At 50.6% G+C, this 24,986-nt stretch overlaps 2 protein-coding genes across 2 annotated transcripts in view; one reads left to right on the plus strand and one right to left on the minus strand.

Moving 5' to 3' along the window:
• Trap1 (TNF receptor associated protein 1) overlaps positions 1–21,681 on the plus strand; it is a 33,973-nt gene extending 12,292 nt beyond the window's left edge. Inside the window, exons 5-18 of the mRNA XM_036196403.1 lie at positions 2,330–2,401; positions 3,827–3,987; positions 7,682–7,791; positions 8,254–8,327; positions 8,999–9,154; positions 10,154–10,274; positions 10,987–11,056; positions 14,368–14,515; positions 17,316–17,501; positions 17,767–17,905; positions 19,003–19,088; positions 19,678–19,823; positions 21,236–21,308; positions 21,434–21,681. Of these exons, the coding sequence (XP_036052296.1) occupies positions 2,330–2,401; positions 3,827–3,987; positions 7,682–7,791; positions 8,254–8,327; positions 8,999–9,154; positions 10,154–10,274; positions 10,987–11,056; positions 14,368–14,515; positions 17,316–17,501; positions 17,767–17,905; positions 19,003–19,088; positions 19,678–19,823; positions 21,236–21,308; positions 21,434–21,535 (1,644 nt within the window). The 3' untranslated portion in view covers positions 21,536–21,681. The remainder of the gene's footprint in view (positions 1–2,329; positions 2,402–3,826; positions 3,988–7,681; positions 7,792–8,253; positions 8,328–8,998; positions 9,155–10,153; positions 10,275–10,986; positions 11,057–14,367; positions 14,516–17,315; positions 17,502–17,766; positions 17,906–19,002; positions 19,089–19,677; positions 19,824–21,235; positions 21,309–21,433) is intronic.
• Positions 21,644–24,150, minus strand: Dnase1 (deoxyribonuclease 1). The gene is made up of 8 exons (XM_036196404.1): positions 24,004–24,150; positions 23,707–23,795; positions 23,499–23,582; positions 22,995–23,110; positions 22,629–22,741; positions 22,399–22,553; positions 22,035–22,131; positions 21,644–21,847 (listed from the first exon to the last, which is right to left on the minus strand). Exons 1-8 carry the CDS (start codon positions 24,148–24,150, stop codon positions 21,800–21,802), a joined length of 849 nt encoding a protein of 282 aa, XP_036052297.1. The 3' UTR covers positions 21,644–21,799.
• Positions 24,151–24,986: the final 836 nt, after the last annotated feature.

Consider the following 24,986-nt stretch of genomic DNA (forward strand, 5'->3'; position numbering starts at 1 on the left):
CAGCTCGATTGTCAAAGGTGCTTTGCTTGCTTCTTCATTTCCACTTACTTGGTTTTTGCGAATCTTGTGTGAGAACGGTGTTTACACTATTTCCAGCCCCTCTCCTCTGTGACGTAGTGCCGTCCCCCCCTCCCCGGTGAAGTTCTTGTCTTGCTCCGGTCTGTGCTGGCTTCATTGCCCTCAGTAGGGCTGTAGCCCCTTCACGCTGCCCTGGAGTGACGTCCCAGAGGAAGAAGAAACTGCTTCTGGCTGTGCTTTTCTCACGTTCTCAGTTGATGAAGTGTTGGTATCTAGGAGTATTCTTCATTTGTGTGGTGGGGCAGTGGTGAGGGGTTGATGAAAAGCAGCTGTTTTTGTGGTGAGGGACTCAAGTAGGGTCCTTTAAAGGAAGAAGAACCTGTAATGGCTGAGACCTTGGGTTTTCACAGATGCAGTGGCTTGAGTCTGTATCTGCTCAGAATGCTGTCACCAGATAGTTTATGAATGGCAGAAAGGACTGTCACAGTCCAGACACTGGGCAGCCCATGACTCTCAGTGTCCTTACATGGCCTCTGTGTGCTGGCTAGCTTTATGTGAACTGGACTAGGCTAGAGTCGTCTGAAAGGAGGGGCTTACATTGAGAAAACACCTCCATAAGATCTGGCAGTGGGACATTTCCTCAAGTAGTGATTGCTGGGGCAGGACCCAGCCCATTATGGGTGGGGCCACTCAGGCAGGTCGTCCTGGATTCTGTAAAAAAGGAGGCTGAGACAGCCATGATGAGCAACCCTTCCATGATCTCTGCATCAGCTCCTGCCCTGCTGGAGTTCCTGCCCTCAAGTCTTTTGATGATGAATTGTTGTATGGGTCTGTGAAAGAAAGAAACTCTTCCCTGTCCAAGTTCCTTTTGTTATGGTATTTTGTCACAGCAATAGTAACTCTAAGGCACCATGCCAGTAGGCTCCTCAGGCCTCTTTGGAGTTGGAGCTTGGTGTATGTCTATGTGTTCCCAGGGACGGAACCCAACCTTGAGCAAGGTAGGCAAGTGTTCTGTTCTGGAGCCCAGGCTGACTGGGAACTCAGCAAGGAGCCTAAGCTGGCCTCAGACACACCTCAATCCTTGTGCCTCATCTTTCCAAATACTCAGATTAAAGGTGTTAGTCAGCTCCCGCCAAGTCCCTGCAGTCCTGCAGCCCACTTATAAAATAAACACACAGACTTTTATATTATTTAAACTGTTTGGCCTAATGGCTCAGGCTTCTAGCTAGCTGTTCTTATGTCTTAAATTAACCCATTTCTATAAGTCTATACCTTGCCACATGGCTCATGGCTTACCAATATCTTACATGTTGGTACTCATGGAGGCGGCTGGTAGCATCTCCTGACTCAGCCTTCCTATTCCCAGAATTCTCTTTTCTGCTTGTCCCGCCTATCCTTCCTGCCTGGTTACTAGCCAATCAGCATTTTATTTATACAGAGTGATATCCACAGCAGCACACCTGACTTACAGCCTTTGCCTTTTATTTATTTGTTTGTTTGTTTATTTATTATGTATACAGAAGAGGGCATCAGATCTCATTACAGATGGTTGTGAGCCACCATGTGGTTGCTGGGAATTGAACTCAGGACCTCTGGAAGAGCAGCCAGTGCTCTTAACCTCTGATCCATCTCTCCAGCCCCTATTTATTTATTTCTTCATCATCATCATCATCATCATCATCATCATTATTATTATTTTATGGGCATTGTGAGGGGGTAGTTCCCATGACCTACTCCTCTTCAGATGTCCACATGCTAACACCATCCCTTGGGAACAGAATCTAGCAAAGGCATACTGCAGGAGGAGAAGACCTGTGACCCCACAGGAGAGCTGCACTGGCCAGGGGACTGCAGGACATCCTTCCTGCTTGCAGGATTAAACTGCCCCAGAGGATCCTCACTTTGCACAGGATGCCACAGTTGTAGTCACTGCCTCAGTTGTTCTGGGTCAGAAGAGCCACTAGATGACGGGTGTTCCTCAGCGATGGGAGCTGGGTGTTTGCATGGTGACTTACTGACTTAGCTCCTCCTTCCCAGGATTGCTTTTGTTTGTGTTTTGCAAAGGGCTGAGGATGGAGCCCAGGCCCCCCACAAAGGAGCTAAACTACTGAGCTGCACCCTGGGCCTGGGTGTTTTCAGTGATGAGTTGTCTGATATTACAAACTGTCAGGACTAGACTTTCTGATGAGCTTATAGTATGCTTCCTCAGCCCTGCCTGCCCAGTGTCAGAGACTATCAGTGATCCTGGCGCTGTCCATGTGCTTTGGCCTAACTGTACAGGGACTGTGTGTGACAGTATCTCTCTCTTCAGGACACTGGCATTGGGATGACACAGGAGGAGCTGGTGTCCAACCTGGGTACAATCGCCAGATCAGGGTCAAAGGTAGGTATAGCCTAGAGCATTGTCCCTCCCCTCCAGGGTGGGCACTGTGGGACCATAGAGAGGTTTCTGTTAGTGGCCTCATTTTATAGCAGAGATTGAAGTCACTGCTCAGAGCTGCAGCGTAGTGAGTGATCACTTTGAAGCCTGCCTGTCCAAGTCCAGGAGGAGCCATTCTGTTTCCTGATCCTTGTCTTTGAGTTAACGTTCAGCCACCCCCTGAGCTATAAAGCCTGAGCCAGACAGTCAGCAGAGGTGGCCACTTCTCTGAAGCAGCATTGCTTTCAAGACTGACCTTGGGCCACCCTGCCTGCAGGTGAAGTGGTTCTCAGGACAGCCAGCTATTAGTAGTCCCAGTGTGATGGAAGCTATGCTGGGCAGCAGACAAGATGTCTCTATCCTGGGATCCTCAGCAGAGGCCAGAAGTCTGCACTGGCTTCTGGCCTCTGCATCCTGTGTAGTTTTCTGTCTGTTTCTGTTTGTGTAAATGGCATCATTAATAAGCCAAATAAGTCTCACAGGAATTTCTACTTCAAAAAATTTCTGGACTGTGAAGTCTGCCCATGAAGCTCCTTATTGAGTTCTGTGTGAGGTAGACTGCACTATCTCAGACCAGCTGTGAGCTACACATGCTGGTTTTAAATGGATGAAAACAAATGAGATGTTGTACAGTCAGCTTGTTGATCGCACTAGCCAGATGTGCTGGAAATTGCCATGTTGCATGTATGTGGAAGACAGATCTTTGCAGGATGTTCTGGACAGCCAGCTTAGGCCAGAGCCATGGACTCTGGCCATGTGAGGACAGCTAGTCGAGCACTGGTGTGTTTTGCAAAAGCATGTGTTCACCCTCCGTGTCTGTGGGACCCCAAAGTGAAAGTATTTGTAAAAAGTGGTGCCTGTCCTGAACATACTTGTTCTTTAAACAGTATGCTCTGTTTATACTCTAGGTATTGTAAGCAGGGGTGGTCTTCAGGATGGGAACGCAGAGTGCAGATTATAGAGAAGATGCTTAGCATCCATGGATCTTGTACCCTGGCCTGGAGCTATACTCTAGGGCACCAAGGGTCGGTGTGCCAGGGTTGTACTGTTTCCCACTAGGTTTAGAGCCCAGGAGTCATGGCACCCAGACAACTTTCACAGTTCCTCTCGGCCTGCTGACCCAGAAGGTCAGGTTGCCTCTTTCCCTGTCTGGTATGACCTGAAGTTGTTGGCAATGAGCAGTGTAAATAGGGTACAGTCCTATGCCTGCCTGGGCCCAGCTGGTTGCCTTTGGGCAGCTTGTTCCACCTTGTGTTGACTTAGTCCTTTATGAGAATGTAGGGTGGCAGAGAAGGTATCAGTGCTGACTACGCACTTGGCATATGCTAGAGGACTGTGCCAGGCACAACCCAGGTGGGATCAGCCTCTAAGCAGTCTTTGCTACCACAGGCCTTCCTGGAAGCATTGCAGAACCAGGCAGAGACCAGCAGCAAGATCATTGGCCAGTTTGGAGTGGGCTTCTATTCAGCCTTCATGGTGGCTGACAAAGTTGAGGTCTATTCCCGCTCAGCGGCCCCAGAGAGCCCAGGTTACCAGTGGCTTTCAGATGGGTAAGTAAGAAGGGGCCCACCTAACATAGGCAATGTCCCTTTCCCTCATGGCACTCAGAATCTAATGTCATTTGGCACACAAACTAGAGATTGCCCAGGAGCTTATAGAGTTGACTTGGGGGTGTTGAGACAGGGTCTTTATGTTTAGTACAAGATATCCTGGAAGTCCTTATGTAGCTAGTTGGCCTTGAACCCACAACAGTCCTCTTGCCTTAGCTCCTGAATGTTTGGGATTACAGATGTGCACCACTGTATCCAACAAGAGTTAGAAGTTTCTTTAGATGCAGTTGTACAGTTTGAGGGCTGTTTATGTGAAGCCTGATTCTTCTGCTTTGGCAAGGCAAGTGGCCTTGGACATGGGCCACTGTGCTCTTTGGGTTGGGCTCTTGGTAGTTCAGTGAAAGAACAGGCCTTCCTCTGGTGCCCGGCCTGCAGCTAGCTTTCCCTGGCCTTGGTGCTGTGGGACCCCCTTTTCCTCCTGACCTTTGTGTTTTCTAATCTTGAAGCAGTTACCTGCCCAGCTCATTGGGGTGAGGGGCAAGCCTGGGTGGAACCTTTCCCAAGACAGGACTGACCTTGTCACCCTCTTCTGTCGAGCAAGGGCACTGTGCATTCACAGAGATTCTTCTCCTGTATACACTTCGGGGTGATGTCTGAGATGGTGATAAGGGACAATAAAGTCAGACTTCATTTGAAGAGAGTGGGGCCTTAACCAAACTGAAGCTTGCTTCTGTTTTTCCGAACTTGATTTCTGATTTTCTCAATTTTAGTTAGTTCCTTGAGGGTCTCAAACAATGGATCTTGGTCATATTCAACCACACCTCTCAGACCCCCCCCTCTTCCCAACCCATCCAACTTGGTGATCTCTCTCTTTTTTTCTTTTTTTTCCTTTTTTTTATACATCAAGTTCAATTTGTGCTGCTCATATATTCTTGGATGCCTTCATAGTGGTCTGCCTGCCAGATGACCTTAAAAGTGATTTTTCGGGTTGGGGATTTAGCTCAGTGGTAGGGCACTTTCTAGCAAGCGCAAAGCCCTGGGTTCGATCCTCAGCTCAAAAAAAAAAAAAAAAAAAAGTGATTTGTTTTTTTCCTGCCAGGCAGTAGTGGTGCACACCTTTAATCCCAGCACTCAGGAGGAAGAACCAGGTGGATCTCTGTGAGTTCGAGGCCAGCCTGGTCACAGAGCAAGATCCAGGACAGGCTCCAAAACTACATGGAGAAACCCTGTCTCGAAAAACAAAACAAAATGTGATTTTTCCCTTTCTGAGCAGCTCTCAATTGCAAATAACTCCTTAGTTAGTGCTCACCTCCCTTTCTCGTGCTGGGATTTGTCTGGCTCCAGCTTTTGTTGGTCTTGTGCCCTCTGTCTCATCTACTGTGTGTGTTCCTGTGTGTGGCTGCCTCTGGTTCTTCAGTCTTTCCATCCCTCTTCACAATATCTCTGAGCCTTTGGAGGAAGGGCTGTGAGATAGATGTTTAGTTTATGGCTAAGCGTCCCAGTCTCCTGTTCTCTGCACTCAACAGTGTGGTCTGTGTTCATTGCCGTCTCCTGTGCTCTGCACTCAACAGTGTGGTCTGTGTTCATTGCCGTCTCCTGTGCTCTGTTGCTGTGACCGTAGATAGAAGAAAACATGTAATGGGACGAGGGTTTTAGAGCGTTAGAGTCCGTGATAGCGGAGCATAGGCTCGGTGCAGGGACAGCTGAGCACTCACATCTTGTTCCACAAGCAGGAGGCAGAGAGGGCATGCTGGCAATGGTGCCAGTCTTTTGAAGCCTCCAAACCTGCCCCAATGGTACCCCTCCAACAAGACCACACTTGCTACTCTTTCCCAAACTGTTCCACCAACGGGGGCCAAGTATTCAAACATGAGCCTATGGGAGCCCTTCTCATTGAAACCACCACATATTGTGAACAAGAGCCTCTGTGATGCCAGTGGGCAGAAGCACTAATCTGGGGTGTAACTGTAAGTTGTTGGAAGGCCTTTAATACTGTGTCCATTCAGCAGAGTAGTAGAACTAGCTTCTCCCCTGGGCCTATGACCTGCCTGGCCACAGCTTCCTCCCCTGGTAATTGTGCCAGGTAAGGGTTCAGCTTGTGGACTAAGCTTAAGTCTAATCAGACAGTAGCTGGTCACTCTCCTGACATTCGTGGGCATTGTGCCAGTGAGCATGTCTTGCCAGCGTGGTCATTGTTGCAGCTTCAGGGCTCACCACTGGGTAAGAGTGGTGATTTCCTTTCTCCTTGGGAGTGTGCACAGCCTCCCAGCACCAGGAAGACTAGCCGGTGGGGAGGAAGCTTCCGGGTGATAGCAGCTTGATTTCTCCAGGTCCCGTGACTCACTGTATGGTGTCTTCAGCAGTACGATCTTATCGTAAACTTTGAAGGGTAACCAAGAGCATTGGCAGTGATATGTAATGTTTTGGTTGGGGGGTTACGGTATGTGGAAACTCACTAGCTAACAACTCCAGAACAGGAGGCTATTCCCCACACTGGGTGTTTTGCTATCCTGTGTATTAAGTAGGGGCATTGTTGCCCCACTATAGGGTAATGGGTTTAACTGTTTTTACGTGTGTGTATATATTTTAGGAAGCATCTGTAGTAGTAGATTTCCATAGGACTTTTTTGAAATGTCCTTAGCATTAAGTTATTCCTTTCTGAATTCCCTCCCCTCCCTATCCTTCCATCCCTCCATTTAACCCTTTATGCCACTGTGTTCTGACTCCCCTCCTGTGCTATCCACCTTGCCCGTGGCTCCTTAATAATTTCCTGACCTTGTGGCTATTCCAGAATGAGCGCACACTGAAAATTCAAAGCCAATATCCAAAAATGAGAGAAAACAGAAGGCATTTGTCTTTCTGGATCACATGGGTTTTTGTTGTTGTTCTTGTCTGTTTGTTAGTTTGTTTGTTTGTTTAAGGGCAAACTAGCAAGGTTTTATTGAGAATTAGAGAAAGGGCCCCCTGCAGGGGTCTCTAAATGGGTTGCCCTGAATTAGATGTTTTTAGTTTCATCTGCACACTCCCGGGCCTAGAAACTTGGCTGCACACACCCTTCTTTAGTCTGTATTTAAGCAAATCCCTGAGAGCAGTTCATAGTGGACACTACACAGTGCTAGCAGGGAAGGATTGATGGCAGAGCAGGGATGTTACCTCTACTTGCATTTCTGAAATTGTTTCTGCTCACCTTGGGGGTCCTCTAGCCAGTACCAGTCATTGTGCCACATAGAATCAGCCCCCTTCCCTGACACCCTGTGCTCATGTGGAGCTGAGCTAGGCCTGCTCCAGTCACGTGCCCAGGAGGTTCTCATAAAGGGTGACAGGATGACTGAGGAGTCCCAACACTCATACCCTGTACCAATTTGCAGCTGTACTTGACCCTAATGTCTGTTCGATGACATGGAGATTTTGCCAGAGTCAGAAGCTAGAGTGCTAGCTATGGTAGTGCAGAGCTGTAATCCCAGCATGCAGGATGCTGAGGTAGGAGAATCATGAGTTTAAGTCTAGCTTGGGCAACTTAGCAAGACTGTTTAAAAAAGGAGAACAAGGGAAGAACGGAGCAGTCAGTCTTTGCTTCTTTTCCACGTGCTGGTGTGGGCTCCACTTGTGAAAACCCCAAGGAAGGGATCGACCCTGCCACACAAGGCTTCTTCAGCAAGCTGTGGGACTAACTCTGCTCTCCTTCATGTTTCAGTTCTGGAGTGTTTGAAATCGCTGAAGCTTCAGGAGTTAGACCTGGGACCAAAATCATCATCCACCTCAAATCAGACTGCAAAGATTTCGCCAGCGAGTCCCGGGTGCAAGGTGAGGGCAGGTAGACCTGCACTGCAGACATGCCCGGATGGGGGCGTGGGTGCAGCACAGGTGGGTCAGCAGAGGACTCGGCTGCCGCATCTGTGGAAAATGAGTTCCCACCAGCCCTATTTCAGGAATCTTAGTGGCGGGGCTATGTAGCCTTCTGTCGTTCCCTGCTGGGGTTGGAAATCTGTCGTGCCCTGAGATCCTGGGCCTCTGCTACTTTCTGGGCAGAGCCTTCGAAACCTAGGCCTTCTGAGAGCTGGGGAGAGGTGAGGACTGCTCGGCTCTCACTGGGGGCTCTTGAGAGCTCAGAGCAGACCCTTTGCCACCAGGTGGCCTCCTGATCCCATGGTAGATGGTGACCAGAGGGGTCTGTGTCTGTCTAAAGCTTTGCAGCTCTCTGCCTTGTGCAGAGCAGGCAAGACCTCCCTGGGGGCTGTCGGTTCTCACTGTGTCTCTCTCCTCCAGATGTGGTGACAAAGTACAGTAACTTTGTCAGCTTCCCCTTGTACCTGAACGGAAGGCGGATTAACACCTTGCAGGTGAGACCCTGGGCTGCCTGTGAGGCTCAGCCAGCTTCAGACACCCTCTCAGGGGTGTAGAGGGACAGATGAATATAGAGCACATTGCTTAGAATCACAGGAGAGATGAGGGCTGGGGTACAGGCATTTTCCTTGAGGTGTAAGTCACATATCACAGAGTGCCCCCCCCCCCCGTTTAGTGAGTGATAATTTGTTGTACAGCCGGTTTTACCCTCACAGCTGGCCTTAGAACACTTCTAGCATCCTGAAAAGCAGGCCTGTCCACTAGCAGTTCTCATCCCCAGACCTTCCTGACGGCCACAGTCAAGTCTGTCTTTCTGGATTTGCCCGGTTTGAACATTGTATATCAATGGAGTTACATTGTAGCAGGCATAGCCTTGTTCCTTTTTGTGACTGAGTAGTATTCCATCTCCTCGGATAGATCACATGCATCTGCTTGCCTGTTGTCTCTGCTGAGTATACTCATGCCGGGTCCCTAGTTAGTCCTTCCCAGCATGCTGTCACAGGGAAGGGCTCTTGTCCCAGGGCCTTTGTATCTCACCCACCTTCAGCCTGCACCAAGGTGGGGCTTCCTAATCCCTGCTGGCCTGTCTGTGGGTCCCCCCAGGCCCGTGCAGTCATTGAGAAACATGTTTTGAACATGATACTTCCCTTTTGATATCAATCTTTAGGCCATCTGGATGATGGACCCAAAGGACATCAGTGAGTTGCAGCATGAAGAATTCTACCGTTACATTGCTCAGGCTTATGACAAACCCCGCTTCACTTTGCACTACAAGACAGATGCACCACTCAACATCCGCAGCATCTTCTATGTGCCAGAGACGGTGAGGTGCTTGGCTGTTCACAGCATAGCCCTGGGGCCAGGACTAACTCACAGCGCATGGGGGGTGGGGGTGGATGGGGGTGGGGTCCCCTCAGAAGAGCTGCATGTAGTTGCCGGTGTGTGTTTGCCATTCTGGGGCAGGCTTGAGGCTTCTGCAGACTACTTCTGCTCCCACTTGCCCTCTGCCTCCCTGGTTTACAGCAGCAGCTCCGCCAAGTCCACAGTGTGGAAGCCTAGTCAGGTTCTACTCCCTGCCCTCCCTCAGCGGGCCTTGGCAGCACTCAGTTCATATTGCTCTCTGGAAAAGGGCTGGGCTGGCGCTGGCCCTACCTAACCGTGAGTGAGGTATTTGGGTAAGACTGTTGACATCCGTGGATTAGCAGGAATGCTGAGTCTCAGTTTATTGAGACTTCCTAGATCAGCCCACACTGCAGCTGCAGCCAGTGCTAAGGCAGAGTGGGTGTTTTCTAAGAGGGAGGCTGGCAGGGTTTTGGCTTTGTGATCCCAGTGTGAGCATTGCCAACTCAGTCGGTGCCTCAGTGGACCAGTGAGGCTGCAGGCCATGGGACCTGTAATGCCCAAATTCCAACTCCGTGTCTTCATGTGTCGGGAGAGAGTCCTGTTTTCCCAGGGCCAGGCCCCATCCTGCAATGTGCTGGGGAGGCTCTGCTGACTTTGGCCTGGAGGCTCTGGTTTGCTGCTTCTGACTCCTGGTAACATGTCACTGTTTGGGGGACATAGAAGACTTTTTGGTGTCCTCTGTTGGGTGCAGCTTGGGGAGGGTGACCCATCCCCTCCAGAGCACTTGTAGATTTTAGCAGAGCTGACCCATGTGAGGAATAGATACAGTCTTCTCTCATCTTGGCCTTGTTCGCCCCAAGGCTCATCTGTGCAGCCAAGGGAGCTGTTGGCTCTCTGCCATGCTGCCCTTGATCCTACCTTCCCTTTATCTGGAGGATTGTGCTGTTACCACCTGATCCCATTCTTTCCTTCCTTCCAGAAACCGTCCATGTTTGATGTGAGCAGGGAGCTGGGCTCCAGCGTGGCGCTATATAGCCGCAAGGTCCTCATCCAGACCAAGGCTACAGATATCCTGCCCAAGTGGCTGCGCTTTGTCCGAGGTACTGTTGCTGCCACCCAAGCTCTGGTGTGGACCCGGTGTCCTGGGTGTCACGGTCATGTGCCCTCATGCTGCATACTGCATTTGCTGTCTCAACCACCGTCACCCAGTAGGACTCAGCATGCAGCACACAGGGAGGCCCGCAGCACCTCTGGGAAACAGCGGAGGTGTCCTGGTGGATCAAGGGGGCAGGGGGACGTTGAGTTCTTTCATGTTTAGAAATTTGGCTTGAATTTGAGATTTATGCCTGAGTTATGCTGGACCTGAGATTACAGTTCAGTGCAGAGTTCAGCATTCACTTTCATAGCACAAAGACCAACACTATCCATGATACAGTTAGACACTTTTTTTCTTTTGAGACAGAGTCTTAGATGTAGCTCAGGCCTCAGTCCCTCAAGTTCTGAGATTATACACTAGCTTAGTTAGTACTTTGAAGTTGAATGCCGGAACATGTTTCCTGTGTGCCCCAACAGGCACCAACCCCCTGCACAGGCCAGTCCTGCCCTTAGATGGTTTTACCCTGGGACTGCTGTACTGCCCACCATGCTGAGCAAGAGTGAGGAGCAGCACTCCCCTGCCCTTCCTGCCTCTCTTTTACCACCCCTGGCTCCCATGAGGCCAGACAGTGAGGAGAAGGCAGTCAGAATGTGAAGACTCAGGTAATGGCTGAGGTCCCATCTGCACAGGGGTTCTGATGTTTGCTGTTTCCTCAGGTGTGGTGGACAGTGAGGACATCCCCCTGAACCTCAGTCGAGAGCTCCTGCAGGAGAGTGCGCTCATCCGGTAAGCCTAGACGGCACCTGGCCTAGCATTCTCGGGAGGGCTGTCCTTTACTTGGTCTGTTCTTCTGCCCAGGTGTAGCTTCCAGAGCCAAAACCAGAGGAAGAAGAGAGGCCTGCGGGCAGGATCCCTCCATGACCTCCACGTCCTGACCTTTGTCTGAGGTTTACTGTTGAGCAACTCATTCATTCTGTGGTCAGGAAGAATTTGGGATTGGCTAGGCAACTGCTGAGGTTGAGCCTAGAGGCGGTGGAGCTATGATGGGGCCAGGCTGGGCTGTACTGACAGGGCCTCAGCTCGCACCATTGGTCACAGGCACTCCAGGTGACGTTTTGGGAAGCACTTGTAACAACTGCATTGTAGGTATATTTTATTTTTCCAGGCTTTTAGAGTGGAACACAAGTTACTTTTCCCATTAAATACAAATGCACAATGAATGAAGGAAGCCCACTCTGATGCTGTGAACCCAAAGCTGCAGAATGCATGCCAGCCGTGCAGGGCAGCTCCGGGCCCCATGACAGTGCTTTCCCATTGCGGTGGGGAAGGTGCCATAGTCCATGTACAGGCACAGAACAGGCTCGGAATGGCCAAGAGCTCCGAAAGGGCGAAGTGCACGTTGCCTTGCTCTCCACTAATGAAGGAGGGTGTGGCCTATCTTGGGCTGTCTTTGAAGAATTACTGCTGTTGAGAGATGACCCCTCCACCCAGCCTAGGTATGGCCACAGTTGGAAAGACCCTAGGCACCATATCTCAGAGTTGGATGAGGCAGGGGTGACCCCGGAACCAAGCCCAGAGCTGATCTGAGTCTGGGAAGCTCTTCTGAAACTAAAAGGTCAGGCCTGACTTGTGTGGAAACAGCCTAGAGTCCTGAGGTGAGGTGGCTGGGCTTTAGCTCCTCACTCTGACTAGGAGGTTGTGCTCATCCTCCACCACCAGCAGCAGCGCCAGGCACTGAGGCGGTCTCTCCTCAGGAGCCTAAGTGACCGAGAGGGGTGTTCCACCAACACCTCCTTCCTGCTCTGTTTGTCAAGGCTGGTGGTCAGTTGAACTTCCTGTGCCTCAGTCAGAATAATAAAAGAATCAGAATCTTCCTGAGTTGGGGAATGAGCTAAAATTATTTCTGCTTTGGACCCTCTGAGGCAGAGGCATCTTCCTGATGCCATTTTCCTCTGTGTGTTGGGGTGTTGCCAACCTACGAAGACTTCTTTCTCCCCAGTAGAACTCAGAACCAGCTATTGGCATTGCTCTATCATTGCTATTGTCTGTCCTCAAGCCCCGTGGGGCTAGAGCTTTTACTCCTCGGGTTGTGAGCGTGCACGTTTTTGTGATGTTGTGTGTCTCCTGGGAGACACAAGAAGTGTACCAGAGCAGAGAGGGAGCTGGCAGGAAAAATAAAGACTGTCAGGTTCTGCTTTGGGGGGGACAGTTGGGGTCACCTCATAGGAGCATGGTAAGTCACAGGGAGCTGCACCAAGTCCACTCTAGCCAGCCCCCTAGTCTCATACTTCAGCATTTCCAAGGCTGTGGCAGGAGAACAGGTGGAATTTCAGGGGGTTGGTTTCTGTCCTGAGAAAGTCTTGTGACCCTCTCCCCTCCTGGAAAGGAGCAGTAACCACAGCAGGGGAGCTGTCTGTGGTGTGGCGAGTTTCCTCACTGCCATCATTGCCTTGCTCCTGGTGGCAGTGGTCTGTAGATCCCTGAGGAAATAGTCCCAGTTCACGTGCTTTCCCCAGAGCAAGTGACAGATCCTTGTGGCATCAGGCCAGGCATTCTCTAGAGGGCCCTGCATTTGAAATGTGTGATGCTCCCAAGGAAGAAAGAGGTTGGTCCTGTGGGTGGGGTGTGATTTTGACTTGTCCTTCGATTAGTGAAGTTCTCTTTGACACTGGGGTAAAGGGATAGCTTCCAGGCTCCTCTCTGTTTGTTTGATGCTGCTCTTGCTGTCTCTGAGTGAGTGTCATGTGAAGTGTAGGTGTGTGAGTTTGTACATATACACACACATCATTGTTCGCGGGGGGAGCGTTGTTTTAGTTTTATTTCTTCTGTTTCTGTTTGTTTTTACAAACAGGTTATTGCCAGGCAAGTATTCTACCACTGAGCTGCTTTCCCAAACTGGGGGTACTTTTTTTTTTTTTTTTAGAAGAACGTAGCTGTAATCGTCAGCAAATCTTGAGTATTCACCTGTTTATGAAATTGTAAGTGGTGTTGGGATTGAACTGAGGGGCTCATACATGCTAGACACCCCTTTCTATGGTGTTCAATATACTTAAAAATGTTTACAGTTACTTCGGACTGGTGACCCATTTTAGCCAGGGCACAATCTGTTCCAGTCTGGATGCATTGTATTCTCATATTATTCTGGTTTGTGCTAACTGTCCCTTTGGCAGGCCTCACTGTGCCCCTTGTGCTGGCCCAGGCACCCAGGCCCTGGGATTCATGGCTCTGGTTTATCACAGCAATAGAAACCTAAGACGGTGACCGTCCTTTACTAAAGCCTTCTCCTGTGCACTTGACCCTGACACCATGAATAAAACTGTTTTAGGCCTTTATGTGATAATGCAGTAAAAATATCCTGCTTACAGAGTCACATTTTGCCAAACTACACAGTAGTTATATGGGGTACACAGTACTGACCTACCTACGAGGAACTCTGTGGTCTAGGTGCCGCGTTTGCGTGCACACATGCTGTGCTCTACCTTACTCCTACTGGGCTTTCCCTGGGTTTGGTTTTTGTTTTTGTTTTTATCGAGACCGGGTTCTTTGTGTTACAGCTCTGGCTGTCCTGGAACTCACTCTGTAGACTAGGCTGGTCTTGTACTCAGAGATCTGCCTGCCTCTGCCTCTTCAGTGCTGGGGTTAAAGGCGTGCGCCACCATGGCCTGACTTGTTTTCTGACTCAGCCAGTTCTTCCTGTCTCTAGGATTGTTAGGTGGCAGTTTCTGGTGGCTTCAGCAGTGCGTGCTTCGTTTTAACCCTGAGCCTGTTCAGAATTGTTTTGTCGTGTTCTACCGTGGAAGTCACTCTCCTTTTTTTCTGATGCGTGGTTCCTGCTGGTGCTCAGGGTAGACACCTTCTCACGGTGTCCGCTGCTGGCTGTCCTCTGGAAGTTTGCACTACCACTGTCCTGCAGGGTACAGGGAGCTTCTCACTTGGGGCCAGCGCAGGGTCTCCTTTGTTCTGTACTTTCTGTTTGGCTGCAGGTGTGCTGCTGGGCCTGTTCCTTCGGTTTCTGGTGCAGTGTGCATTTCTCATGCCCCTTGGTCCTGATACTTTGTAGAAAGCCCTGTTCACAGTCAGTAACTTCTATTCTGTAGGAAACTCCGGGATGTTCTACAGCAGAAATTGATCAAGTTCTTCCTTGACCAGAGTAAGAAAGATGGTGAAAAATATGCCAAGTTCTTTGAAGATTATGGCTTATTCATGAGGGAGGGCATTGTGACCACTGCAGAGCAAGACGTCAAGGTAGGCTGGCCTCCAGTCCTCTCAGCTGGCCTCGGCCCTATTACACAGGAGCCTGGTGGAGGCTCTCTTGGACGTGATGATAAGGAAGTGGGCACCTGCCCTCTGCTCCAGGGGTCAGCAGTGGGAACTCTGGGCTCCTGGGGCTCCTAAGAGACACAGCATATGTCCTTAACTGTGTTGGGGACAGAAGCGACTCAAGTGTAGAAGGAGCAGCTCTTGGTGACAGACGTTTCAGTTGGGTGTGGAGAGGAAGATGTGGCTGGAGCCAGTACACACAACTCCAGTGTTTTCTGACTATCTCTTTTTTCTCTTGTTTTTACCTGGGCCCCAGTCTCTGGCATGGTGCCACCCACGCTCAGAACGCATACTTTCCCCCTCACTTAATTGTGGCTCCTTCAAGTTGATTTTCTCAGGTCTTTTGTTAGTGAGGGGAAATGAACAGGAATGGAGAGCTTAGATCTGTACAAAGCTGTTGGGATCCTTTGGTGCCGGGGAAGAGGCTGGCAGCCCCTCCCGGATTCACCCAGAGGTGTGCTCTGCTGTCTCCTAGGCACTTGAGTCCAGTCAAGGTGACAACCATCACATACCCTTGTCCCAAAGGCCTTGTGCTCTCAGCTGTAAAGCCAAGCCTCTTGTCCCTTGACACCCTGGCCCCAGCAGCTGACAGGAAGGGGGGTGTTGTGGGTTCAAGGAGAATACAGAAAAGCAGGGTAAGGATGGGGTACAGTTACTGTCTTATTTACATTTCTTTTTTTCTTTGTTTGGTTTTTCGTGACAGAGTTTCTCTGTGTAACCCTGGCTGTCCTATAACTCATTCTATAGACAAGGCTGGCCTTGAACTCACAGAGATCCGCCTGCCTCTGCCTCTCTAGTGCTTGGATCTGCCGCCACCACCACCACCTGGCTCAGCCTGCTTTCTTATACAACTCAGGACCACTTGCCCAGGGTTGGCACCACCCCACTGTGGCCTGGGCCCTCCCACATCAATCATTAATGGAGAAGATGCACACAGACTTGCCTCCAGGCCAATCTTGTGGAGGAATTTTCTCAATTGGAAGTCCTTTCCAAATGGCTGTAGCGTGTGTCAAGATGACAAAACCTAACCCTAGTAGTCATTGTGTTCTTGGTAGAGTCCTCAACACCCCATTGGGACCAGGAATTTAGCTAAGTATACAGCTAGTTGCTGAAAATGATGCATTGGTTCCTAAACAGTTTGGAACATTTTTATTGAAGTATCACTTGCTTGCTATAAAATCTATCAATGTCACTGCCCACCAGATTGTCAGCAGGTCAGGCAGTACTTGTCTGTTAAGGTTCGTCCATCACTATGACAAGAGTCAGGGAATCGGCTTGGAGAAGGAAAGATTGATTTTTCACTCAGTGACCCTTTGCCTTTGGTATTTGGGGGCTTTGGTGAGGTATCAGGAGCATGTGGTGACAAGAAGCTAACAAGCTGTGGACAAGCACACCCTTAAAGGACACCCCAGTCCTAAGGTCCCCCACTTCCTGTTAGCCCATTTAGCCATGAACTCATCAGTGTACCAGAGCCCTTGGGAGCATTTATGACCCAGTGTATGATACCATTCACTCTCATTGACCTTAATTTTCAAGATGTATTCATGGATGTATGCATCTGTGTGTGTGCATACATGAATGCAAGCATACCCATGAAGATGTGTGCATCTGTGCATGTGCATACATGCATGCAGGCATACCCATGACGGTGTGTGCATCTGTGTGTGTGCATACATGCATACAGGCGTACCCACGAAGATGTGTGCATCTGTGCGTGTGCATACATGTATGCAGGCGTACCCACAAAGGCCAGAGAGTGTCAGGTGCTCTTCTCTCACCCCATCTATGTCTTTTAAGGCACTCTATCTCCCTAAACTTGGAACTTACATTTTCTCAGCTTGCTTGGAAGCCAGAAAGCCCCAACTTAGAGCCGGGGTTGCAGGTGTCTGAGACACCCAGTTGTGTGAGTGCTGGGATCTAAATTCCAGCCCTCAGGAAGTGTGTGTAGCAAACTCCTGTAACCATTGAGCCTTTTCTCTAGTCCTGACCTCACTGTTAGCTAACAGCATTTGCTGGCCAGGGCCTTTCTAAGTGCTCAGTACAATTGTCCACTAGGTGGATTTTGTACAGTAAGAGTCAGATGTGCCTTGATATGGATGTGGCTGCACCTTGCCTTGGCAGGCCTGAAAACTTTTGTCTTTGCCTCTGTCTACTTTGCACCCAAGGCATGGCATTTTCATTTGATCTGTCCCCAATTGTTCTTCACACCCTTTCCCCAAGCTCTTGTGCTGGGACGGTCAGAGGCGGCAGTGGCTTAGATAAGGTAGCATCCAAGCTAGCAGCTTCAGGGGCCTGCCTTACTGCTGGTCTTGTTCTGCACAGCCCATATGGGCTGCATTGGTCGTATCTATGTCCTGTTCCCTAAAGGCCCTCTCTCTGTGATGTACCATGAATACTCCTGGCTCTGAGGAGGCTGGGAAATGTGGAATTTTTGTCTGTGTCCAGTTGTCACTGAGAACAGAGAGAAGATACTAGGCCCCAGAGTAGCATCTGGCATGAATGGAGGCTGGCAACTCTGAAACAGTTTGGCCAGCTCTTCTGGAAGCCCTAAGCCACCTAGGTTAAAAGGTTTTTCCATGGACAGTGGGGCTCATGGGCCTGTCTGAACTCTGAGTCCACCATTGCATCTGGGGGACAGGCCAGGGAGTCATCAAAAATCAGAGTTGGGGATGCTGCTTTGGTCAGTCTTGGCACTGGGTAAGCGGTGATCTATTCACATCTGTAGGAGGACATCGCGAAACTGCTACGGTACGAGTCCTCAGCCCTGCCTGCTGGGCAGCTGACCAGTTTATCAGACTATGCCAGCCGAATGCAGGCTGGCACCCGCAACATCTATTACCTGTGTGCCCCTAACCGTCACCTGGCTGAGCATTCACCGTACTACGAGGCCATGAAGCAGAAACACACTGAGGTGAGTGGGCTCTGGCCTGCTGCCAGGCCAAAGATGGTATCTCAGAGGCTCTGAGGGAAGGGCTTGAACTCCCAACTCTGTGGGAGAAAGTGACTGACTTGTGTTTGAGGCCCTGTAGGCTATGTGGTGTAAGGCAGTACCCTGTCTGTGATGTGGCTGTCATTAGGTAGATGTAGAATATTTGCATTTGCACCAGGCCAGCCAGAACCAGTGTCCTTAGTGCCCCTCGGCGCTGCTGCAGCCTAATCGGCTTGGGTGCCCGCAGGTGCTCTTCTGCTATGAGCAGTTTGATGAACTTACCTTGTTGCACCTGCGGGAGTTTGACAAGAAGAAGCTGATCTCCGTGGAGACAGACATCGTCGTTGACCACTACAAGGAGGAAAAGTTTGAGGACACATCTCCAGGTTGACTCCCATCTCTCTCTGGGGCATGGTCCCATGTGAATGCTGGGCAGGAGACTGTCACTTTCCCCAGGGCCATCTTAACAAGTAGTGGGGAATGTCAAGGCCCAGGAGTTGCTGATGCTCCTCCTATGTAGGGTCCTGTAATTGACTGGACTCTCAAAGAGAGTTGGAATTGCTCCTACCATTTTTTTTTAAAGATTTATTAATTTATTATGTATACAGTATTATTTTGCATGTATCCCTGCCCGCCAGAAGAGGGCGCCAGATCTTATTACAGGTGGTTGTGAGCCACCATGTGGGTGCTGGGAATTGAACTCAGGATCTCTGGAAGAACAGCCAGTGCTCTTAACCTCTAAGAAATCTCTCCAGCCCCCCATTTTGGTTTTTTTAAGATAGGCATTCGTTTTGTAGCCCAGGATGGCCATGAACTCCTGATCCTCCTGCCTCCCTGCTCTGAGTACTGGAATTACAGGTCTGTGCCACCATGGTTGGGCTCAGATTTTTCTTTTTCTTTTTTTTGTTTTTGTTTTGTTTTGTTTTTGTTTTTCAAGACAGGGTTTCTCTGTGTAGCTTTGCACCTTTTTCCTGGAACTCACTTGGTAGCCCAGGCTGTCCTCGAACTCACAGAGATCCGCCTGGCTCTGCCTCACAAGTGCTGGGATTAAAGGTGTGCGCCGCCACCACCTGGCTAGACTTTTCTTTTTCTTTTTTTTTAAAGATTTATTTTATTTATTACATATACAGTGTTCTGTCTGCTTGTCTGCTTGTATGCTTGCAGGCCAGAAGAGGGCATCAGGTCTCTTCATAGATGGTTGTGAGCCACCATGTGGTTGACTGGGAATTGAACTCAGGACCTCTGGAAGAACAGTCAGTGCTCTTAATCTCTGAGCCATGTCTCCAGTCCCTAGATTTTTCTTTTTAAAGTCCTAAAAAATTTACAGAAGACAAGGATGACCACAAGAGTTTCCAGTGTCAGTGAAAGGCATTTCCAAGAGCCTCTATCTCTAGTTCCTGGGGAGTGAGCTAGAGATAGCTCAGGAATGTGCTAACTGGCACCCACAAAGTAGCCCCTAGGCTCACTCACTTCTCTTGCACAGCTAGTGAACGCCTGTCCGAGAAGGAAACAGAAGAGCTAATGGCTTGGATGAGGAATGCCCTGGGGTCTCGTGTCACCAACGTGAAGGTAACGCCTCCCTGCAGTTACTCTGGAACATGGTGTCTTCTCAGAGCCCTGACTGTAACTGTCAGATGCTGGCCTGGTGGGGCCACAGGATGGCACTGAAGCCAGGGTAGGACTCCACCAGGCACTGGCATCTCACCATCAAAGCTTTGTCTTGCCTGGCACTGTCACTCTCTCGAGCCTGCCAGTCTGTGCTGTCTCTAAACCCCAGTGGGGTCCAGGCCTCGGGAGGGTGCTCCTGAACCTTTGCTTCCTCTTGACCTTACTCTCCTGAGGACCTCACTAACACAAGCGTCCAGTTTGTGCTTCCTGTCATGAAGAGGCCTCACCTGAGCAAGTCAGGCTCTGCCTCTCCACGCAGGAGGGTCTTCTAGCCACTGTGGAGCAGGATCGGAGCCAGTCCATACCCCTTGAACATCTGGCTGTGATCTTTGTCATTATAGCCTGGACAGACTACTGGAGCAGTTGCTATAGAAGAAGGTGCCAGTCTGCCTTCTACCCGGTGGCCTGGTTAACTTCACTCTGCTTCAGACCCTGTCAGCCCTGGGCCCCTCACTACTGTGTTCTTCCTCATCCTGGGCCTTGCCTGCAGGTGACTTTCCGCTTGGACACCCACCCTGCCATGGTGACCGTGCTGGAGATGGGGGCTGCTCGGCACTTCCTGCGCATGCAGCAGCTTGCCAAGACCCAGGAGGAGCGTGCTCAGCTGCTCCAGCCCACTCTGGAGATCAACCCCAGGTATGCCCAGGCTCCAGCCTACTCTGGAGATCAACCCTAGGTGTGCCCAGGCTCCAGCCCACACCTGTCAAGGGCTCCTACAGATTGCGTGTGCACAGGATCTTCTGTCTGGAGAGCATTTAAAAAAGCTTGTGTGCGATGTAAGGATGGTTGTAAGAGAAGGCCCTTGGAGTTAGGCAGAAGTTAAAAGGTGCTCCCTGGAAGTTTAACAGAACATTGCTGATCTAATTTGTTCCCCATTTCCCTTCTAGAGCTCTGTTCACTTGAGTGAAACTACAAACCTGACATTTTCTCACTTTGCCTGTTGTCTTTTTGATTTGGCCGTCTCTGTGCCCTTAAAGCCATTGTTTAACTTTATGGGACGGATCTTGGTGCACGTGGCAGAGTACTGTTCTCTCCTTAGGACAGACATTTGTGTGACTTGCAGTTTGGAGCTGTGGGAACTGGGCCACTATGAACACGTGCTCCTCTAGGTTGTACAGTCCCAGTGGTCCAGGCGGTGTGCCGCTTCAGCCTTCTCCACAGAGGGGACCCCAGGTCTATGATGGGGTGAACACCTTACATTTAGTGACTGCCTTAGAACCTGTCTTCTCAGACTTCTCTCCTACCAGGTTCTCTTCTTTGGTGTTCATCTGTAGTTAGTGTTTTTGAGATGGTCTCACCATGTAGCCTTGGCTGTCCTGGAGCTTGCTATGTAGACCAGGCTGGCCTCTACCTGCCGCTGCCTCCTGTGTTGGCATTAAAGGTGTCTGCCACCATGCCTGGCTTTAGTTTCAAATATCTGTTGTCTTAAGGTATCCTTTTGTTTTGTTTTGTTTTGTTTTTTCGAGACAGGGTTTCTCTGTGTAGTTTTTAGTGCCTGTCCTGGAACTCACTCTGTAGACCAGGCTGCCCTCGAACTCACAGAGATCTGCCTGGCTCTGCCTCCCGAGTGCTGGGATTTAAGGCGTGAGCCACCACCACCCGGCCATCTTAAGATGTCTTTTGATGACAGGAAGATCTTAATTTTGTTATAATCAAATTTATAAGTCTTAGCCACTTTAGGGTTTCTGTGGAATCAATTCTTTAAAGAGCTCCATAGTGTTGCTGTTGTTTGTGTTTGTTTTTTGAGACGGGGTTTCTCTGTGTCGTCCTGGCTGTCCTGGAACTATCTGCAGACCTGGCCTCTAACCCGAGATCGGCCTGCCTCTGCCTCCCGAGTGCTGGGTTAAAGGCGTGCGCCGCCACCGCCCGGTGATAACTGACACTCTTACAGTGATTGCTGTCTGGGTGGCTTCTAGAATCTGGGTATTTTTCATACTGAACAGATCCGTTGTAGTTTTTAGTGTTCTGATAATCATAACGTAACAACAGAAGCTCTGGTTAGTGCTGCTCAGCTGGCACTGGCTTCCCTCTTGGTTTCCATGACACAGGCACACACTAATAAAGAAGCTCAGTCAGCTGAGAGAGCGCGAGCCGGAGCTAGCCCAGCTGCTGGTGGATCAGGTAAGAGCCACTGCATTTCTCTTTGCCTTGGGGTAGGAAGCTGCTCTCTTCCTAGGGGGCACTTATAGGTCAGGCTGGACTTGAACCCCTGATCCTGATTTTACTGTCCAATCCCTACATTTCAGATCTATGAGAACGCCATGATAGCAGCAGGACTCGTTGATGACCCCCGGCCCATGGTAGGCCGCCTGAATGACCTTCTGGTCAAGGCCCTGGAGAAACACTGACAGCCCAGAGACTGGACCTAGTGTGCAACCCAGATCTTCTCAGGTGACAGATGCCTGGGGAGGAAGGACTTGATATACAGATAATACCACCAACTGCTCAAGCTCAGCTTTATTTACCTCAATTAAACAGTATTTCTTAGTCCGAATGGTGGACATTCTGTCTGTCCTGGCCAGTAGAACGCCGCAGTACCATCCATGTCTGGTTGGACAGTCGGAGTCTTCCTCACCAGAAGCATACGGCAGTGCTGCTTGATAACATCAGGTTCACTTGAGGGTCATCTCCACTGGGTAGTGGTCACTGATGGCTTCAGCCTGCAGAGGTGGGATGCCGGGGAGGGATGGGGCCAGAGAGGGTGAGCAGGTAGAAAGCCTTGCTGCTTCTGACCTAAACCACCTCCACCCACATGTCGTGTGGGAAACAGGAGCACTGTCGGCAATCACTCAAGTCAGCTCTTGCTGACTCAGGTTAGCTTAAACCACATGAAGGAAGGACACGTACCAGCTGCTTGCTGAGTCCAAATGCTGCTTGGAAGTCAAAGGGACCAACTGAGTTGGGAACAATGGCACTCTGGAGCAGAGCTCCAGCAACCACGATCCTGTAGGACACCAGAAGACAAGGCTCCTTCACCCTCTAGTCCCACATAGGTCATGGTTTCCTGGCGGCGGGGTCCAAACTCAATCCATCCGTGAGCATTAAGAGAGCCCTGCACTGGCAGGGACACCCAGATGGGCCCAGCCACCCGCAGCCATTCTGACAAGAGAGCTAGGACTCTGTGAACTACAGTTTCTGCCTCATTTGAATAGGAGACAGGGAGTGAAGGCCAATGATTCTGCGGCTGGACGAGCATATCCTGGCTGCTTACCTGTCATAGGCACAGTGTGTGGATGTGACAGTGGTGTCAGCACTGTCGGGAATCAGCCACTGGAAGGCTGGGCTTGTCCTGAGGCGGATGGAAGACCATTGGGAGGAGCTGACGTAGCTGCAGCCAGCATTAAAATCCCCCATCAGTATGACGTCCTGCTGGGAAACACACCCGTTGGTCCTGGGGCAAGCAGGGCCGATAGAACCCACGTGTCGCTAGGATGCTCTCACCTCCAGGTCCCATTTTTTTAGGACATCCAGGTAAACATCATAGAGGGCATCAATCTCAGTCACAGCATCTGTTGGGGCTGCGTGCAAGGGCACTATCGCAAACTCTCTGACCTCTGAGGAGATAGCAGACATGCCGAGGACATGGTATCCAGAGACCAGCCTGGACTGGAGTTGGCCTGCGGATACACTGGGGCCTCGTGCAGGGGTAATCAGTGTGTGACAGTGGATAAGCATTGTCCTTGTAATTGAATGTAAACTGAAAGCACTGGGAGCTGAGGGCACTCCTGAGGGAGTGGGGCTGGGGGTTGGGGGGGGGTGACTCCAACTTGGCCTAGGCAGGCTGAAGTGGAGGCCAGCAGCACTCACCAGTGAAAGGGGAAAAGAACTTAACAATGGCCGGCTCTCGGCTGAAGGTGTCATTTCCACAGGGCTCACAGCCATCATCATAGTAATAGCTGTCCAGAACAGACGCCTGGTCAGGCCTAAGGAGAGACCAGGCAGGAGATGACTTTAGGGCTGGGGGCCACTCTCTCCAGCCTATGCCCCAGCCTTCTAGAAATGCACAGTCCTGGGAACGGGAGGCTAGGTGTATCCTAGCCATTGACACAAGGCTAACCCAAGGCCTTCTTTTCTTGTTACAGGCTGTGAGAGGCAGGCATCAGAGTAGATACCCACCTGGCCTCAACCTTATCCTGTGGCCCTGTGCTCTTGCCCTGTAATATACATTGCCACCCCTACTCTGTAAGGGCCTCCCAAGTGAAAGATGGGTACCCTGGGCTTTCTAGACCACCTCGTCCTCTGCAGTCCAGATTGGGGTTGTATCTGCATCCTGCGCCTGTACCCTCAGGCTTTGGCAGCGCAGGGCTTTACCTGTATAAGAAAAGGTACTGTTCCTTGTAGCTGTTACGACCCAGAGGCTCACTGGCCACATAGTGATAGGTGTCAGGTTTGTCCCTGGATAAAGGAAACCAAAGGTCCTTTGAGACCATAGAGGGGACCTCCTGGCAGCTGGCAGCAAGGTTCCATCCATGGAGCACAAAAGGAGGGAACAAAAGGGGACCCCAGCACTGTCACCCACCGATTGAGTTCATCCAGTAGCTTCCCAATAGCCACTAGGTGGGTGTCTCTGACCTCTTGGACAACGGCGATGTCATAGCGACTCAGGATCTGGGGGAAGGGCCACAACATCTGAGCAATACAGGCTGGGTGGACAGTCCTACCACTAGCAGCCCCGGGCATCAGACCCGGAGCTGCAGCTGCCACCGATACTCATGTCAGATATCTGACAACGCTGACATCCACCCAGGTGCTGCTAAGGCCTGAGGGTCACTGACTTCTGGGGTCTGTCTGCCCAGGCACGGGGCCCTGAACTTACTTTCACAATATAGCTAGAGATGGTGGCATTGGACATCTTAGTTTCCCCGAAAGTCCGGATGTTGAAGGCTGCGATTCTCAGAGTCACAGCCAGCTCCAGCAGGCTGACCAGGGGGACTAACACCCCCATGAGCCCTGTGCGTCGCATCCTGTGAGATTGTGGGTGGTCAGGACAAAGAACAGTGACCCTGCCAGCGACCCTCATCCTAGCCCCCAACGCCATCCTGTTCTCATGCTGTGCTAAACACCAGCCGGAGGACATTAGTCCTGCACCGTACCGCAGAGAAGCCCCTGGGTCTCCTCTTTAACTTACCTGGAAGCCGATCCTGGGTGCAACGCTAGTCTGAGGCGGCTGTGGGCACCAGAGATAGCACTAGCCAGAACAGACCTGCTGCTCTGTTGGTGGGGTGAATCCCCGAGTCTGCTCTAGGACCAGCTGGTGGACGAGGGAGCTCACTCCACGGATGACCAAGCCTGGTACGGAGATGCCTGTAGAAATAATGAGAATTCTGCCCAAACCCTGGAATATTCTGATAGTGATTTCTCCTTTTCTTTTTAAAGGAGAATTCTTTTTACAAAATACCTGAGGGAAAAAAGCAAGAAGCAGAGTGCAATCGCAGAGCTGCTGGCACCGTGGGTCACTGCCCCGGCAATGCCAGCCTGCCCTGCCCTGCCAGTTTTAAAGGTTCAGGCAGCTGTGACCTCCCCAGGACATGTGTAACCTCCACCTGAGAGCACTGAACAATAGGGCTGCCTATGTGGCCGTCCCACTGGGGCCCCGGGCAGGCCAGCAGCACGTGCTGACTTCAACACACAGAGCTTCCTCACTGCTGTCAAAGCAGCATCTGATAGTTTGTGCATGGTCATAAAATGTCTTTGCCCACCCTGTCTTCACCACCGAGAATGGTCAGTAGGTGTGCTGGCTTGTCTACTTGTGTCTGGTCTGGGGGACCCTAAAGTCACCTTGTAGCCAGAGGATAACTT

Source organism: Onychomys torridus, chromosome 8, assembly GCF_903995425.1.
Source record: "Onychomys torridus chromosome 8, mOncTor1.1, whole genome shotgun sequence".
Lineage (NCBI taxonomy): Eukaryota > Metazoa > Chordata > Mammalia > Rodentia > Cricetidae > Onychomys > Onychomys torridus.

Excerpts from the sequence above, each read along its gene's own strand:
- Dnase1 (XM_036196404.1), bottom strand. The coding sequence starts at position 24,150 with ATGCGACGCACAGGGCTCATGGGGGTGTTAGTCCCCCTGGTCAGCCTG. Across the intron at positions 23,583-23,706 it reads CTACTGGATGAACTCAATCG|GGACAAACCTGACACCTATC; the intron begins GTGGGTGACAGT and ends TCCTTTATCCAG. Across the intron at positions 23,111-23,498 it reads CAGTACCTTTTCTTATACAG|GCCTGACCAGGCGTCTGTTC; the intron begins GTAAAGCCCTGC and ends GTCTCTCCTTAG.